This window comes from Miscanthus floridulus, chromosome 2, assembly GCF_019320115.1.
Source record: "Miscanthus floridulus cultivar M001 chromosome 2, ASM1932011v1, whole genome shotgun sequence".
Lineage (NCBI taxonomy): Eukaryota > Viridiplantae > Streptophyta > Magnoliopsida > Poales > Poaceae > Miscanthus > Miscanthus floridulus.
The window spans coordinates 154,878,749-154,897,302 of NC_089581.1; the positions used below are offsets into that span (position 1 = coordinate 154,878,749).

The following is an 18,554-nucleotide window of genomic DNA, read 5'->3' on the forward strand; positions in this document are numbered from 1 at the left end:
ACATGATTTTGAGTCTGCCTTGGCCTCTAGGACCAGTCTGCCTTAAACTGGTCACCCAGGACGCATCCGGACTCCGTTTTCGATGATCCACGTATGGATGGAAAGATAATTTGATAAGGAAGCCAATCCAAGTGGTTTCGTGTCAAAAGCTATTCGGAATCAATAGGAATCATGGTCACAAGTTAGCATCCAGAATTTGCCAGGGTGCTGCAACACTGTCTTTTGGTCCGTTGGACCATGTATCGTGTTTGGGCCCATTAGGGGCGCATTCAGGGGTCTTGCACGGCCCTAGAGTCTTCATAAACAGCCGACGCCCCTCCATTAGGGTTTGGGGTTTTGCTTAGATTATTCTGTCAAGAATAGTTTCGCCGTTCATCGGTTTGTGAGACCCCAACTTCGTGAGATTAATCATTCATCTGCAATTTTGTTGTGTTTCTTTCTTGTTCTTGCTTGTGTTCTTCGTTGCGCAGGCAGGGATTAGCCTTCTTGGTGAGGTCAACCTAGTTCGTGACTTGGTTGATAACCAGAGGAACTGTGGTGCTAAGATTGCAGGGTTCAATCTTTCAATCTAAAGCCGGATCGATGTGTTATTCTCCGCCACAACGATAGTTACCCCTACCTGACGAAAGATCGGGATCCCCGTATCCATTACTACCTGTAGGACCAAATCTTCGATCTATAAAGGGAAGTTAACAGCGGATACAAGGAAGACGAAGACGACGACAACAACAATAAAGCAAGTTCATAGGAGGTACTCTGCAATAATCCATATTGCAGCTGCCCTAATCATAAGAACAAGGGGCCTCTGCCATCACCCTCATCACCAACACCACCAACAATGGGAGGCTACTATGGAGAAGGTGCAACACAATTTACTATGTGGCCACACTACTATAACGACCCTATCTTATTTACATGGCACATCCATGTGTTTGTTGTTTGGTTTAATTACCTAAGGCATGCTAGGTTTAGTCGAAGGAACTATGTACCCTTATTTAGTACATGTTCTCACATGCCATTTCTTGTGCTTATTGTTCGCTTTAATTACCTAAGGCATGTTAGGTTTAGTTTAGGACCTCTGTACCCTAGTTCGGTACATGTTCTCACATGCCATTTCATATGTTTTGTGTGTTGAATTATATAATGTCCTATTTCTTTAGGTTTTGTTTGCAGCACGTGATCACATTTCACTACGTTCGCAATATTAAACTGAATATTATGACCGTAAATAATGAAAACAACTACATAATGAAAAGTCCAATACTATGACACATTAAACAATACAATAATACTAGAAGTACGTGCCGACAAACTAAATAACACGGTACATGATCTAAGCATGCGCATACTTAAAGTGCATTACATAAAAACACAATAAAAAGTCCAACAACAGACAATATTGTTCATGAATAAACCATAAATCTAGCAAGTAATGGAGACTACTGAGTGCAACGAGACCACTTTCCCTTCCTCAGGGCATCAGGATTCTCCTCCATCGTTGTTTTCGCTCGGCGTGCACGCTCAAGCTTCTTCTCCCTCTCCTTCCTGTACGTAGCAACACGCCTCATTTTCTCCTCTTTCTTGTGCTCCTTTTTTGTAGCCTCCTCTCCACGTCTCTTCTCCATCATCTCCTTGTCCTCTGCCTCCCACCGCAGCAGTTTCTACATCTATTCCTTGTGTTCAGGTTTGATCTCATTGTCGATCCACTGCTCCAAATCACAGAGCGGTGGAGGGGTTTACAAAAAATTTAATTGTTATAAAACAAAAAAATCATGCAAGATGTCATATGACACAAACATCAATTCATCACCATTTTTTTAATGCGGCACTGACGAAGTATTGGCTCAAACGTAAAATTGGAACACATACAATATCTCTGCCTATACGTGTCCTCTTCATCGGACTTGACTATCTTGCAAGGATCGTCGCAAAAGTACATGGGCACTGGAACACCACTAGGCAAAAGCAATGGGTCGAAGGCATTTTCGGTCATCCGACTATAACTACAATTTAGCCATTTTCGTTCTAAAAACCAAAAGCAATTAACATTAAACCCTACACCTAAGGTTTCCCATTTGATCCACAACAATGAACCCATATTATAACAACGTGCGCTGAGGTTATCTTGGTTTGGTAGCTTTTCCACGCCTTGGCATCGTACGGTTGTATAATATAAATATTAAAATTACATAAAACTCTAAGTAATGACGATTCTTAAGTTGAAAAATCTGACTAATATATACCGAATCGACTTGAAAAAAACTATGAGGGAGCGAGGATACCTTGCTCTCAAAGATCTACGAATCAAATTAAAGTTTCCAAGGTCCAATATACCGATTCGTAAGGTAGGGCGAAGTGGTGAGAGAAAAAACTAGAGAGAGAGGAGAAAGAAGAGAAAGAAGACTCAGACAGGAAGGTTGAGCGTCGGGTTAAAACACTACTTCGGCGCTATAAATCTTGGCGCCGTTCTCGACGTCAATAACCACGACACAAAGCTTAGCGCCAATAACCACGGCGCCAAGCTCGGCGCCAAAATCTATGGCGCCAAGCTCGATGACAAGGTGTTTACTAAGTCACCGTCATGTTTACGCGAGCCCAAGACCTAGACACCAAAATCTATGGCGCCGAGACGTGTAAGCTCGACACCACCAACGATGACGCCGAGCTGAGGATCCAGATTTTAAAAGCATATCTCTATGAAAATATTTGTTAATTTTTTTAAAAAAAAGGGCTTGAAAAAAATTGGGCGGAAGGAGCGCGAGGCTGGCTCGTGCCGTGCGGGCCTCTGACCCCCGCTCTTCCCCTGTCGCTTGCCGCCACTGCCGTCTCTTGTTGAGCGCGAGCAACGCTTCTCCTTGCCCTCACCTCTTCCCACTGCTGCTACTGGTGGCACGCCGCTGCGACGTGCTGATGGTCCCCGCCCCTCCACCACGACAAAGCTGGCGCCAAGGGGGCATGGCTCTCACAATCGAGAAGGCCAGCACCTGATCCACGAGCTAGATGAACAAAAGGGTGAATGGAGTCCAAGGAACCTTGCTAGCTTATATAAATCTAACCGACCACTCAGTTTCTCACGGTGGTTTTATGAAGCAATCATTTCCACACAAACGGAGAAAGCTGTGAGTGGTTGTTTATCGTGAGTTGGAGCAGTTCGTCCGTTGAGATGCTAGAGAAGAATAGTTGCCCACGTTTACCGCACTGGGAAGGAGAAGAGGCAAAGTAGTCATTGTCTCATTGATGTATCGACCAAGGTGGGGAGAAGCGGGCCCTATACAGTGACGTGGCTTCGTGAGATCGTACAAAAATTAGTTAATGGGGTTCTCCTCCTGCAGATGTTGGATAACTGATCTAGTAAATTTATTTGGAAGATGGGGTCATCCACATTTGCTAATCTTGATTGTTAGTAACTACTTCCTCATCCCAATTATAGTTCATTTTAGCTTTATTAAATTAAATTTCTCTAATTTTAATAACACCAATTTACAAATTATTCCCTATATAACACCAATTTTAGAAAAAAGTATATATGGGTATTTATAAATTGCAAGGTAGTTTAGGCTATATAACACCAATTTGCAAGGTAGTCTTTCCATTTTTTTACCTACATTAGGATTTGAAAACATATCTTAGTGTATGTCGGTGCAGAAAGTGACTAACAAGTAAATATTTATAGTTTTGCTGTACGTTTTAATCGGAGGTGGCACAACACTCAATGGCACAGGGTTTATACTGGTTCAGGCAACGTGCCCTACGTCCAGTTTGAGTCGGTCGGTGACTTTATTCTTGAGCCCAGGTGGTCGAAGTTTGCTGTGGGGTTACAAACGGAAGGAAGAAAAATGGGGGGTACAAGAGGTTCGGTTGGACTCTGGTCTGAAGGGCCGAGAGCAACGGGAGCCCCGCTATGTGCTAGGTGTTCGAGCGTGTGCTCAGTATAACTTTAGAGTGTCTAAAGTTACAGAGGGTGAATCTATGTAAGTGAATTGATCGATCTCCCTGTTGGAAGAGAGCGCATCCCCTCTTATAGATGAAGGGGATGACCTTACAAGTGAGAGGGAGAGAGTACATATACTGCTAAGTTTTGTTGCCCACGCCGACGGGTACAAGATGATGGTAGGCGCCCACAATACTGTTTAAGTTTTGTTGCCCACGCCGACGGGTACAAGATGATGGTAGGCGTCCACAATACTGTTTAATGTCAGATGCATGTGGGGGGTCGCGTCGTCTTCTTCAGGCATGACAGATGTCGGTGCCTGCCACACTATTGATACCCAGAGGTATGTAAGGGGTTTTACCATGTTCGTCTGGTACGGTAAATGCGGGCACCCACAACACTGTTGATGCCTCAGAGGCACGTGGGGGAAGCCTTACTATGTTTGTCTGGTATGGGAGTTGATGGCGCCCACAATACTGTAGGGAAAATGTCGACGCCTACAACACTGTATGGGTTCTGTTATGCCAGGGAGATCACAGGGTACTATCCTGTAGGTGTACAGGGTATGGTCCTTGGTATTGTGGTTGACTTGAGTGCCCCGCCTTACTTTCTTCGTCCGTTTCCTGGTCCTTACCGAGCGGATGTCCCCGATCGGTTGGTTCCAGCCAGCTCTGATAGCGCCAGTCGAAGAGGAGCTGTAAGCAGAGGTTTAGCGCATCCCCGGTCGGAGACACAGGTCGGAGTCAGAAAGTGGTGTTTGGCTAGGCCTCTCGGTCGGAGAGGCCGTCCAGAGGTGGGCTGGTGTCGGAAGTGAGTGCTGTTCTTCCTTTGTGAGGCTCTCCGGTCGGAGAGGCACGCCGGAGTTAGAAGCGGACGTCGTTCCTCCTCGATCGGGCCTTCCGGTCGAAGATTGGATTGTCCTTCCGGCCCGTCGTTTATGCTTTTGGGCCGGCCCAGGAGTTTGCGCGCCGTTTGTAACGTTGTCTGCTGGGCCAAGTCTTTGTTGGGAAGCTGGTCCATGAGGGACCCCGAGTTTATGAACCCGACAGTGTATATATTATCAATTCCTACAAACTTACATCTATATCAATATCATATCTAATATTAAAGTAATAAAAAGTTATCCCTCTCGTAACTTGATGTGTCATTTTCTCCTCGAAAAAAGTCTACATAACCCTCCAAATATTCAGAGTTGACTACTTCACCCCTAAACTATAAAACCAGATTTTCTACCCCTGAACTTTCCAAAACTGGTCAAATAACCCCCCTAACCAAGCAGTTTTGGACGGTGGTTTTGCTACGGTGGTTTTGTCATTTTCTTTTTTTATTTCCGCTGAATCTTTGAAAATCATAGTAAATCACAAAAAAATCATAAAATAAAAAATCCAATTTTGTTGGACTCCACATATGTGGATCTACACAGTGAACATATAATATAGTATGCTTTAGTACAAAGTTTTTGTTGTAGCTTTTCTGTAATTAATTGAAATAATTTATAGTTGTAGCTTCTATGGTCCAATTGTAGTGAATTTTTTATGGTATGCTAATTATTGTATGCTTAAACTATAGTAAAAATTTCATACTCATTGGATCATGCATAACTTAGTTATAGAATTATTTAGGTTTATGCTTGTTAAATCTATGCTTTCTCTATAACTAAGTTATGCATGATCCAATGAGTATGAAATTTTTTATTATCATTCAAGCATACAATAGTTAGCCCACCATAAAATTTCACTACAATTGGACCATAGAAGTTACAACTATGAATTATTTCATTTAATTACAAAAAGCATAGATCTAAAGCTACAACAAAAACTTTGTACTAAAGTATACCATATTATATATTCACTGTGTAGATCTACTCATGTGGAGTCCAACAAAATTAGATTTTTATTTTATGATTTTTCTGTGATTTACTATGATTTTTCAAAGATTCAGCGAAAATAAATAAAAAAGAAAAAGACAAAACCACCATCACTATAGCAAAACCACCATCCAAAACCGCTTGGGGGGTTATTTGACCAGTTTTGAAAAGTTCAGGGGATAGAAAATCTAGTTTTATAGTTTGAGGGTGAAGAAGTCCACCATAAATAATTAGAGGATTACGTAGACTTTTTCCTTTTCTCTCTGTCCATCCCTCACTCATACCCCTCTCCATCCGTCCCTTACTCTCACTCCTCCAAGGCCTAGCAAAGGTAGACTGCATCCTCCTTCAATACGGTGCCATTTACAATTGGAGCTACAAATCTTCCGCTGATATCACCGTTGATGTGGTCTGTGTGTCCAAGTCCGTCGGTTACAATTTGGAGCTACAAAACGTTCGCTAGCACAACTCATGTTGTGGCCTAGCTGCCTAAACTTGTGCATGTCACAACTGTGTGTATTTGGGCATATGGCTTGCCTTCCACCTTTATAAACTTCATAACAAATGAAAACAATAATCACCTACTTAAAGAGAATTGATATCTGCTTAATCCTTTACTGCACCTAGCACTTATTATGGGCCTTGGCATTTATTTGATTTAAACAGAAATAGTCATTTTAGTCCCTCGGCTATATTCTAAGGCTCAGTTTCATCTCTAAACTTTTAAAACGACCATTTTGGTCCACCAAGTTTACCTTTATGCTCAATTTCATCCTAGGACTAGCAAATTGACCATTTTAGATCTCAACTTTGCATTTTTGGTTCAATGTCATCCATGAAATATCAAAGTGTGTTTTACTACTCAACCTTTTCTTTCCATCTCAACTTCGCCGCTCATCTTACATGGAACACCGCACCATCGTGCCTGGTCAGCTCCCACACAGCCCACAATTGAAGACAAAAACATTATTAGTGGATAGTCTAAAAACTCTTTAGCGGTCATTAATAATTGTAATGTGTTATTTTAAATATTACCTTGTAATGGTACCTTTTAATCTTTTTACTACAATACTTTTGTGGGAGTAATAATAGCTTCTATGAACACTACTTAGTACCTTGAGAATACATTGTACATTGGAACAACATCGGATCTATTTTTTCCTTAGCTATTTGTAACATTATTTAAACTAATAACCAATTGCGGATAAAATAATATGTTTTTGTCCGTACGATAAAATATTTAGTTATTCAAATGAAAAAGTAAAATTATAATCAAATGATTTGATTATTCATATTCAAGCATATTTGGATCTGTATTTATATTTATTTCGAAATATGGAAATGTCAAAAGTGTGTTGTCCGATTCGGTAACCAGGGACCATGGTAAGGACACTAGTACCTAATGATGACCGTCCATGTCGAATCACAGGTGGTCTTGGAGGTAACTAGGTGTGACATTGTGGCATTTCATGTAGGACAAGGGATAAAATTGAGACAAAAAGAAAAAAATCTAATGACTAAAATACATTTTAGTAGTTCATGGATGAAATTGAGCCCAAGATACAAAGTTTAAGGGCTAGAAACAGTCAGTTTCATGATTCTAAGGTGAAACAAAAGAAAAATTTAAAGATTAGAATGGACATTTTGAAAGTTCAAGGACGATTGTGAGCCGTGGACGATAGTTGATGGACGTCTTGATTTAATCGAAATAAGGTTAGAATAAACCCTATAAAATCTAATAAAAATATAGTTAGCTCATTACAGTTGGTATGGGCAGAATTCAGATGATCGCACATGTTTGCTAGTCTTACTAGAAAACATGTCAATGTAGATGCCAGTGGGCTACGTCTCTACTTATCAAATGCGAAATTATGAATGTATCTTCGCTCTCATGTGTATAAAAAAATACACATATTTTGATTTGATGGCGGGGTTTACAATGTTTGACCTTTCCCTTTTAAAATTTTGATGCAGACTATATTTAAAAATGTAGAGAGTAGTGATTAAGAACCTGTTTGGTTGCTGTCATAGTATGTTACGCCTAACCTTAAATAAACTGTGACTACCATAAAAAGTGTGCAAACAAAATTAAAGCCACACTTACAGCAAAGTTTGATAAGAAATAAATCTAACCAAACAACTACCTAAAAAACTATGATATAATTAACCTAGGCATGGTAAGTTATGATTATAACCCAAATATATCCTAACTTGTAGGTTGTAGCAGCATGCAGCAATGCTACTGCGGTAAAAGAAAATGATAAGCAAGAATAAAAAATGCTGAAGCGCACTTGTAATAATCTGAAACATAGGAGGGGGAAGGGAATAGATGCATTCCACATTCCCAGCCTCATGCAAGGACATAATATGACTCCGGTCAGCCATGCTTTCAACACTATGAGTGCTAAGCTCTAAAAAATAACACGATGAGTGCTAATAATTCGATATCAAGCATTACCCCTCAACAACTCCGACAAACGATGTATTATCCTGCCGGCCACCAACCAGTCACCGAACAAATCGCTGGCAAATAGCATTGGCCTCACTAGGGCAGGGGTACAGTACAAGTACATGCCATGCGTCTTCTTAGCTCAAAATCTGCTATGAATGTCTATATGACTCTAAACTCAACCGTGAAACTGCTGTCACAGCACCTCAATTTTTGCCAAGAAAACGATAGAGAAATATGCACGATCAAAGCATGCAAACGACATATATATTTCGAATTCGAAATTGATATTTTGATAACTGAACCAATTCCATTGGTGGCTAAAAAAAGGGACACAAGCACAGGTATAAAAACATTCTAAAAAAAAACACAGGTATAAAAACAAAAAATAATACAACCATGGTATGATGACGGGCACTAAAAAGTAGATAGTTCTGCAACTATGTCACACTAGCAAATCATAATGGTTCCTCCCGCTGTATAATAGTCTTACTGGTGTCTTTTTCTTCCACTGCTTTGTATTTTTGGTGAATTCCAAACCATATTCAGCTATAGGAATGAAGCCATTACCCCGACCATGGTACTGCAAACATGAAGGGTAGATCACAGATGTGAGCCAAGCTAAATTACAGAACATAGTGCCAAGTTCAGTTTCAAGTATGGCCTATGGAAATATGTCAATAACATGTAGTTTCCGAGTAAACAAAAAGTAGTGCTTTAATCCAAATAGGAATTTCAAATTCGATGGTGGATTGAGTTTACACAGGGAAAATTTCAAAGATCATTAAAGTAAAATTTTCATTAATTTAACTGTTAGCAAAAAATACTTCCATATTTTACCATATTTTTGCTTAAAGATCTTGACAAATATCAAGATCCAAGAACACTGTGAATTCTGAGCATTAGATTATGGAAAAAGCAGATATCTGAAATGCGACGCTGCATTTTTTTTTTTGAAATAAAAGGCAGGAGCTCTGCCACTCAATTAAGTAAGATAAAGAGTTTAGAGTTTTATGTACAAATGGCGCCCCCTGGCGCAAAACACGACGGTCCTAGGACCGAAGTAGGAATGCGACGCTACATTGCTATGAATTTATATTTGTTTCAAAAAAAATTGCTATGAATTTATATAGATCATTTAGTCCTACGCCCGCTTTAACCTTTTCTTGGCTCTGCTGCAAATTCCTGGTGTTATTTTATTTTATTAGAATTATTTAAAGTTATCACCCCACAATTCATTCCCATGGTAATGATGGTACTCAAATTCACCATTATTTGTACATTTGATTATTACTTCTTCACTTTCACAATAAAGGCAGGACAACCAGAAATGGTCATTTCAATTTCAATTGTCACAACAATATTTACAGATCTGGACCAAAAAGATCCAGTAACTCTCTACGAATGCTATCCCAGAAGCTGGTAGAATTACCTCACGCTCTGGAATATAAATAATTATTGGCTGCCGACACAGTCTAGACAAAACCTGAAAGGAGAAAAATGTCATGCAATTATGCAAACAATATCTAAAAGACAGACATACAATCCAACTTGACGGGCAGTAAGGCTAAGGCACTAGCATTCTGCTCCATCTATTTTGGCTAGAACCTCCAGAAGTTCAACAAAAGTAGAATACGAATGACGCATGAACTTGTCTATCATGTCAATCAGATTCAACATGGATCTTTTTTTTTCTCGAACACGATTCAACATGGATCTAATCTGGTAAATAAATGATGACTGCACAAACTAAGAATTTCAAGTTTTTAGAACAATAAAAATCTATACCAGGAATTCTGACTCTCCACCCCAGAAATCAGGCCGCCTTATCCTTTGGCAGTAGCTACAAAAAATATGAATTGGTTAGCATCTTTAGCTTAGTTCATCGTGTCAAAGCAAACTAGGAAGTTATAGGAGCCTAACCGTTTCAATGATTGCTCCACAGTAATTGCTATAACTGCTTCTTCGTACTCCTGCCGCTCGGTCTCACTGTCACATATAATTTCTTTCACTGCCATCCGTAAATCATCTAGGAAAATGGAGATTAATTTTAATTAATTAGAAGAATATCTTATCAACAACAAATCTCATACAACGAAGATGCAGTAAACATGTGACAAGTGGATATGCCAGATATCTGGAATGTGGTGGGGCTTACTGTTAGTCTGTTGGTCTGGTAAATATGTCTAAATCGACATTGATTTCCAGAAGTTTTTCCAATGAAAAGTCATGGTTGTAAGTTGTAAATGCTATATACTGCTACACCACATAGTTTGTAAAAAACTCTTTCCTTCTTTTTTTTTTTGAAAAGACCGGCAGGAGTTTGATAGAGAATAGTTACAAAATATAGCAAACAAAGTTACAATGAAAACACATAACTCTTTCCTTCTTAATACAGTGACAAACGGTTCTCCTGCGTGTTCGAGGAAAAAAACTTGCTATAAGAATCAGTCCTTCAAGTCAAAGATAAGAACTGAAATTAAAGCTCTCGGTTGGAATCATAGATGGATATATGATGCTCAAATCTCATAAGAACAAATGACACTCTCATTCATGTTTCTTTTTAATCGACAAGGATCCTAATTTTCTCATGTTCTATTATCTATTTCTGTCTTGTGAACAAGTTATGTGGTTGTTAAAGTGGGCGTGCTATCTTATAACATGATTGTAAACGCAGGTTTCTTTAATTCAAACAAAAAGTCCAACAATCTCCATTTACATTTTTTTTTTCAGAAAGTAAGTGTTATTACATGTCAAGCTGTTTCAATATCAACTTATCAAAGTGCAAAAAATTTAACAAGACATGAGGCCAAAAGTAAACAGAAACAAAAAACAATAATGTGGAAATTGATCTATGTACGAGGCTTTGTTTCAGGCTACCTGCATCTTGTACCTCCTCCCTTGGGGCCAAAGGAATCCCCTTGTTTTTTGCCATTCCTTTAGCCTACAAGCAACACACCAGGTTTCCCTTTGATATGAATGTGCAGATATGCCAAAAACGCACTTCAAGAGGCGTTGTTCTAACTAAAACTCGAAAGATAACGAATAGAGTACTAAATGTGCATTGTTCTAGTAGAATACTAAAGGTGCACAATCCATCAGAACGCACAGAAGGAGACTATGCTGCAAATTACCAACGCTCGAAACATGCAACGGCCGTCGCCGGTGACCCTCTGAACCCCGTAATGCTCCACCTTGTTTAGCGCCGCCGACCACCCACCCCTCCTGCACCGAGAAGATCAGAACAAACAAGTTTTTGCAACTTCACTCTGCTTCCCCTCTAATCGATTCAGGTATGCAGAGAGAGTCGAGGAAGAGATGACGGAGACGTACAGCGAGGAGGCAACCCTGGCGAAGCAGTGAAGTCGGGGCCAGGCTGGGGGAGCGTGCGCAAGCGCAGAGTCGTCCAGGAGCTCGAACTTGGCCGTCCCGTCCCGGAGGCGCGCGAGAAGAGTGGCTACCACGACCAGCACCGAGTCGAAGTTACGCGCGGGAATCGGAAAACCATATGGATAGATAGCGCCGAGATGAGGAGAGGGGAGTAAAGCCTTGAAGGGGAGAGTAGAGGCACCAACCATTGGATGGCCGCGGCGCTGCCGCCATTCGGCTGCAGTCTGCTCGCACTCCTTCCTCCGGAACCAGCAGCGGAAGGTTGAAGGAGCAAAGCGAACAAGGTGCGGCCTTTTCGGATAATAGATAGATGGCCGCCGGCGCCGCCGCCGCCGCTGGGGTGAGGAAAGAAACAGGCCATGGCCCGTCTTTCGGATGCTGGGCTATCGGCCTAGACGGTGGCGGCCATCTATCTTCCAGGCCAGGAAAGAAACGGGCCATGGCCCTTTTTTTTTAATTTTGAGTTGAGACGGCGGAGTACTACCAAACACCAGCGTCAGAGCCTCAGAGGTCCCGATCAGCGAGCATTCCTGGCACGATCTCAATTCCAGGGAATTCGCCGTCGGAGAGTGCCTCCCCATCCCCATTCCCGTGGGGAAGAAAATTTCCCATCCCCATCTCCGTCAAATGTCACGGTGGAAACTTTCTCTTCATCCCCATCCTCGCGGGGAATTAGTTCCCGTGAGGATCCCCATAGGCCACAGGTATTTTATTGTTATCTACAAAGTCTGCACTTTAAACTTTATTTAAGTAGCACATATATGTTCTATAGCATTTTCGTTTAATAAAAATTGATTTAAAACCTTAAGTGATATAACGGGACTATAAAATGTAACTTTCGTTTCGCGTTTCCATTAATCGTTTCGACAGAAGCTAGGATTGCAACATTCCTTATATATCACAGGTATTGAACATTGCAGTATATGAGCCTTTGGAATCGGGTCCCCGCGGGGAGTGGGGACAGGGGCCTGCATACCATCCCCACCCCCGTGATCTCCGACAGGGTAACTTCAGCCCCGTTTAATCTCCCATGGGAATAGAATTCATACTATTCTCATTCCCTGATGAGTGAATTCCCCGCGAGGATTCGGAGATCGGGCCCGTTGACATCTATAATCTCAATTCTCACCAGTCAGCTCCCGGCAAAGCCAGCGCGAGCGACCTGCGCCTACCCCCTCGAGATATTTTGCAACGCCTTCACAAATATCTCGTTGGCCCCCGCGCCATCGCGGCGTCCCCTCTCGCGCGCGCGGCGCGCCATTATAGCATGGCGCACGGCACGCCTTCGCCCTCCCACTCACTGCCCAGAGGACGTCTGGCTAGCTAGCGACGTGACAGCAAAGAGGAAGAAAGGAAGGGGATCAATGTCGAAGCCCAACAGGAGCGACGCGCACCTCTTCGCCGAGGACGAGGCGACGCTGGAGGCTGAGGTGCGGGGGTACTACGACGAGGCGGAGCCCAAGCGCCACACCAAGCCTTCTCGCAGCGAGCACTCCGCCGTGTACACCGACGCGCTCGTCCCGGACGCCGGCGGCAACACCCATCCGGAGCTCGACAAGTTCCAGGAGCTCGAAGCCCACACTGAAGTCTCTCTCCCTCTTCCTCCGCGCCGAAACTCCAAGTCTGAACTGCAACAGGCACCTCAAATTGACGCGATCAGTGTTTCTTTCAGAGGTTGGTGTACGAGGGCGGCAATGTCGGAGAGGAGTTCGTGGAGACGGAGTACTACAAGGACCTCGGTGGCATCGGCAAGCAGCATCACACGGTTGCCACGGCCTTCTTTTCTACCTCCTGCTGCTTCCAGTTGCATACTTCCATGCATGGTTTTGGCCATGAACTGCTTACTGCTATTTTGACTAACATAACCTGCGAATCTGTGCAAATACCGCGCGTGCGAGCAGACCGGAACGGGCTTCATCAAGATAGACAAAGCTAAGGGCGCCTCGTTCAAATTGTCTGAAGACCCAAATGCAGAGGAGCGCCATGCTTCTTGCAAGGGAAACCCTGCTACCAATGAGTGGATCCCGTCACCTGACACGGTAAGATTGGCGCACAGTTCCAGTTTATCCTATGCAGGGTCGGCTTCAGTGGGCGTTCCTCCACTCCACTTTTCGTCAACGAGTGATATGGTTTCTAACTCATGAACGCATCGCTGTTGCTTCCTTTCAGGTGTACCCGGCGTCAGACAAGCCAAGCAGAAGCGACAGCTGAGCGACTGTATATCTCCAGCCATGAGAATTCAGACGAGTGCCTTCCACCATCAGAATAAGGAACCACACTGGTTGTCCACGGATCAAGGATGCCCGTATCTTCACTATTCTGCGTCGAAATTCTTATAACTTTTACTACTTGGAAAAAAGCGTGCTACGAGTTAGATTTCTGTGTTCTGGCTGTGAATGGCAAGGAATAAAGTTTTAATCATGGTTCAGCAGTCAAATCAATTTCTGTGTTCCAATTCTAAGGCTCTAGAAACAATCAAACCTTCAAAATAAACAAGGTGAGAATTCTATATCGTTTTGAAATTGCCTTCAACCACACCGAACAGAAAAAGTTGATAAGATTAGACCAATCACAGAAAGCAAGAACATGGTATTTATTGTAGAACAGGTTGAAATGGTTATTGATACAGATATTACCACGAAGAAGGTAGGAACTGCCTGCTGGTAATCGATTGATTTAGGCCTTAGCTTCAAACACGATACGCGTAACAGACGAGCATCGAGCCATCGAGGATACGGATCAGTCCTGGTGCGCAGAGGCCGCCGCGGCGTCGGGCGTCGGCCGGACGCGGAAGCGGGCGAGCTCAGCGTCGATACGGCCGGTGAGGATGAGCACGAACATGCGGTGGTCGCAGATGAAAGACCACACGGGGTGGCCGAACGTGACAGGGCGGTTGCTGTGGCAGAATCACCCGAACTAGCGTACTTACGAAGGCGCTCGTCTTTTATCAGACACTAAGCATCCCGAAAGTAACTACAGCGAGCGGTGTCCGTTGGGCACACCCCAAGGGAGAACCCGAAAGATCCACATTTTTCCCAAGGATCCAATAATGAAAACGAGTTACAACACAAGTCTATCTCATACATTAGAGTTTCTTGAAAAGTACATTATTACAATACCAAATACAGAGTGCGAAATAATAAACAGCGGAATATTAAAAGATAACAGCTAGCGATAAGATAACGAGGATTCCGTCTGAGCCCACCAGATGGATCCTCCACACAAGGAACTCCTCACGCGTCACCTGCAACAGGGGTAAATAAACCCTGAGTACACAATGTACTCGCAAGACTTATCCGATAGTGGGAATACTTTCCCGACTCCAAGGAATGTGCTAGGCTTTATGGTTTGCTGGTTCTCTTTTAGCAAAAAGCAATACTAATAGTGAGTCATTATTGATACATTATTATCATCAGCCGTATTAAGTTTTCATCTAGTCAATCTATATAAGCATGTTCTACTTTCAAGCAAGAGTTGAGCAATCAGTTCCATTTCTTCTCCTTTCAACTTTCAGTTCTTACTACGGTGCTAAACCGCAGACAAGCCGTACCGGATAACCCGGCGATTCGCGAATCAATGTGCCCAGCTGGGTGCCCCGAAGACACACGCCCCGCTTGTACCCCAGGCACAAGCAGGACTAACCCACCACTCTCTTGTCCCGGGTGTCCAGGTCCCCGTCCAAACTTGGACTCCAAGCCCCCACATCCTGAGTCCCGGACTCAGTGCGGTGCAAGGACCTCTACCACCTCCTCTTCCCATCAATCGGTCCGGAAAGAGCCGGATCCGCGATAAGAGAGCAGCAAGTCTTCCCTGCGCCCATACCTAAGTATGTGCTCGGGACAATAATCTGTGACTTGCCTAGAGTCATATGCAACGACCGGTCCTTAATCGACACAGACAGGGAAAAAGTGTAACCGGGCTATGCCCTGTTGGCCGCAGGACACAACCCCTCACACCCACCAGTACCAAATCCACATCCCTGTTCGATCACCATTTTCCTTTCCATTATTTCATCATGATATCACAATTTAAATACCTATTTGCGAGTAACGACAGGTTACTCACGCTACCGATATCCTGAGCATAGCAGCTACTCGACCTATACTAGTAGGACTCATGGTGGATGTATTTATGTATGTAGCTTTCATAAAATACCTGTAACGTAAATGCATATCATATAAATATATTCAAATCATTTAAAAATAGGGGTTATGCACCGGGGCTTGCCTTGGGCAGGCGCGGTGTCAGCAAAGTCAGTGACGTGTGGCTCCGGAATATCCTCCTGCACGAGGATCTCCTCGTACTCTTCGACGACTTCATCGTACTCTTGCTCGCCGAAGGTCACGATCTCCAGTGGCTCGTCCTCTATATGCATGCAGTGATGATGATGCAATAATTAATATATAGGCAACCGCAACTCTTAAAATAAGAATACATCTACCAAGCTACTAAGCTAACTCTAATGACTAATACGCAAAGTTACCTATTATTCCTACTAAATAAGTATGAAACATTTCATGTATTATCTTAGCAACTAAAGGCATCCTTATTGTTAATATCAATTTACTATATATATAATAAAACAAGGTGCACTGGCTACCATGCATCATAAAAATTTATTCTCTAAATAACCATAACGAGCATTTCAAAATAATAAAGTAATCCTAAAGGTATCACTGAACTATACGAACTAATTACACTAACAGATAGATCATGAATTTAAGAATCTAACAAAATTTATTTCACAATCAATAAATAAATTCAAATGAGCTCTAGAGATGAAGAAAACGATATTATTGGAGGAGGCTAATCACGCAATTGAACTTGTTGACTTGCACATGACTGTGGGTCTAGAATTACTGGATGAGATCGCGAGTCAAGAAAATAAGAAGAAGAATGAAGGAATTCTTACAGGCTAGCTACCTCAGAATTGAATGAAGTGCCACCTACGGTGATCGATGTGCGGAGGCAATGCAAGAGGAGAGACACCAGGGAGCTTAGCAAATGCTTGCCCTGCGTGGAGTGGAGCAGAACCATTTATAGCACTGGTTGTGGGTGGTCATAATAAGCCAAGTAGTCAGGAAGCATGAACGAGTTGGCAGGGTTGTCCTCTAGCTCCGTGCCGTGTGCGGTGGTGAGGTCTTGGTCATGAGAGAATTAATTCAATGATGGACTTTGAGTGATCTTGGACTTACGAGCACATCAGGACTGGAGTGAGCTTTGGGCTGAACGTGCTCAGCGGTGGGGTGCTGGTTCATTCATGCAGGTCAAGGAATTAATTGAGGAGATCACAGGTCAAGAAAACATTAGAGAATGAAAAGATCAATTATAGACTAGCTACCTTAGCTGATTATTGCAGCTCAGGAGAAATCGATAGACGCAGCTTTCATGGGTAAGAATAGAGAAACTTGATTCGAGAGAAGCAAGTGAGCAGCAGAGCGAAATAGCTCGGCATATCCTTTTAAAGACAGGAGACGCAGGAATGGAGAAGCAAAGACGCGACAGCGACGCGTCATAAGATTAGTGGCTAAACTAGCTTGCTTAAAGGTAATAAAATGCCGCGGGAACGACGTGCTGCATGGATAAACAGCGTGTTCCACTGGCTACGGCGATTTTTCCTCGAGGTGAACAGTAATTTCTGCACGTGAACAGTGATTTCCACGCGTGAACAGTGTTCCGTTTGGATGAACAGTGTTTCCTGGGCGGCTTCGGTCCTGCCATGCGGAAAATCTTCAATGCTACAGTGCTGTCGTGAGGAAAGAATCAAGCATCAGGAACCGTGTTTTCTACTGCGAATAGTGTTTCCTGCACTGCTACAGTGCCGGCGTATGGAAAATCTTCGCTGCTCCAGTTCTGACGTGAGGAAAATCTTCGCTGCTACAGCTAACGTGAGGAAAGGGTGCGTGCACCGATAATTTTGCAAGGCGATTAGCAAGCGAAGTAAAGGCGGGATAATTAGAACAACGATAGATGACAGTGGCGCGTCGCGAGATTGATGGAGATATAAATCTTACCAAGTGGTATGCTAATAATTAGTGAATGACAATAATTTATCATTTGACTTTGTGGCTATGGAGCTCTCACGTGAAGAGAGATGACGTGCTGGAAGGACAACTTAGACAAGGAATAAATTAGAGCTCAATTTGAGAATTAGTGCAATAAAATTTAATTTCTCATTTACCACATGCAATAATACATAAACATGATGCTCATGACATGGTTTAATATTTTGATTAAGGCGTAACACCGAGGGTGTTACAGTTGCCCTCCACGAAGAAGTGGCTGTACCACGCCATGCCGTACCCGAGAACGGGCCCCGCGAGGAGGATCGCGGCGCGGCCAGTGGCGGCCGCGAGCACCGCGCAGGCGAGCGAGGCCAGCGTGCCGAGGAAGTGCCACCGCCGCGTGCCCGGCTTGGAGTGCTGGCTCAGGTAGAAGCCCCAGAACTCCTCCATGCTCCCGAACTGCTGCCTCTTCCCCGCCGCCTCGCCGCCGCTCCTCCCCATCCGTACGTCGCGGTTGCTGTCCCTGTCCCTTCCGCTCTCCGCTGCGCTGCTTCACAGGCCGCGGTGGGTTGCCTTGGTAAGGGCCTCGCACGGCTTACGCGGGATTCGGCTTCAACTATTTTACGTAAATCGAGGCACTGTAACGTGAAATTGTTTTTGTAACTCGGGGTTAAAATAAACTAGAAGTCGAGAAAAGCTAGTTTTTCTGGCTTCACCGGCTTTAGCTTCACCGGTAAAACCGTTTTAAATGAGGCATGCCAAAGAGGACTTAAGACGTGCACGTATACCTACCAACCTACTTGCTACCCACTGCCCAGTCAGACACTCTACTACCAGTAGTTTTTATAGCATACCAACAAACTATCATTTCCAATGCAATGTTTTCTATAGCATATGACATAAATAGTGGTA

The 18,554-nt window shown here is 43.2% G+C and overlaps 3 protein-coding genes and 1 long non-coding RNA gene across 5 annotated transcripts; 1 reads left to right on the forward strand and 3 right to left on the reverse strand.

Annotated features, from left to right (window-relative positions):
* Positions 1-8,498: 8,498 nt before the first annotated feature.
* LOC136540194 (OVARIAN TUMOR DOMAIN-containing deubiquitinating enzyme 3-like) lies at positions 8,499-12,682 on the reverse strand. Its single transcript, XM_066532201.1, has 8 exons — positions 11,823-12,682; positions 11,581-11,704; positions 11,382-11,472; positions 11,128-11,191; positions 10,171-10,276; positions 10,036-10,090; positions 9,680-9,733; positions 8,499-8,830 (listed from the first exon to the last, which is right to left on the reverse strand). The coding sequence occupies exons 1-8, from the start codon at positions 12,076-12,078 to the stop codon at positions 8,693-8,695; spliced, it is 888 nt and encodes a 295-aa protein (XP_066388298.1). The 5' UTR covers positions 12,079-12,682; the 3' UTR covers positions 8,499-8,692.
* Positions 12,683-12,870: 188 nt separating this feature from the next.
* Positions 12,871-14,074, forward strand: LOC136540195 (uncharacterized). Of its 2 annotated transcripts, none has more exons than XM_066532203.1 (4): positions 12,871-13,223; positions 13,298-13,402; positions 13,539-13,676; positions 13,807-14,074. In XM_066532203.1, exons 1-4 carry the CDS (start codon positions 13,002-13,004, stop codon positions 13,846-13,848), a joined length of 507 nt encoding a protein of 168 aa, XP_066388300.1. In that variant the 5' UTR covers positions 12,871-13,001; the 3' UTR covers positions 13,849-14,074. The 2 variants fall into 2 exon arrangements, with proteins under 2 accessions (XP_066388300.1, XP_066388301.1); XM_066532204.1 differs by having other exon boundaries at positions 13,310-13,402.
* Positions 14,075-14,145: 71 nt separating this feature from the next.
* On the reverse strand, positions 14,146-18,169 carry LOC136537294 (uncharacterized). Its single transcript, XM_066529319.1, has 3 exons — positions 17,897-18,169; positions 17,282-17,375; positions 14,146-14,533 (listed from the first exon to the last, which is right to left on the reverse strand). The coding sequence occupies exons 1-3, from the start codon at positions 18,141-18,143 to the stop codon at positions 14,377-14,379; spliced, it is 498 nt and encodes a 165-aa protein (XP_066385416.1). The 5' UTR covers positions 18,144-18,169; the 3' UTR covers positions 14,146-14,376.
* On the reverse strand, positions 14,770-16,629 carry LOC136540196 (uncharacterized). The gene is made up of 3 exons (XR_010779900.1): positions 16,561-16,629; positions 15,865-16,002; positions 14,770-14,881 (listed from the first exon to the last, which is right to left on the reverse strand). It is a non-coding gene; the product is annotated as an uncharacterized lncRNA (long non-coding RNA).
* Positions 18,170-18,554: the final 385 nt, after the last annotated feature.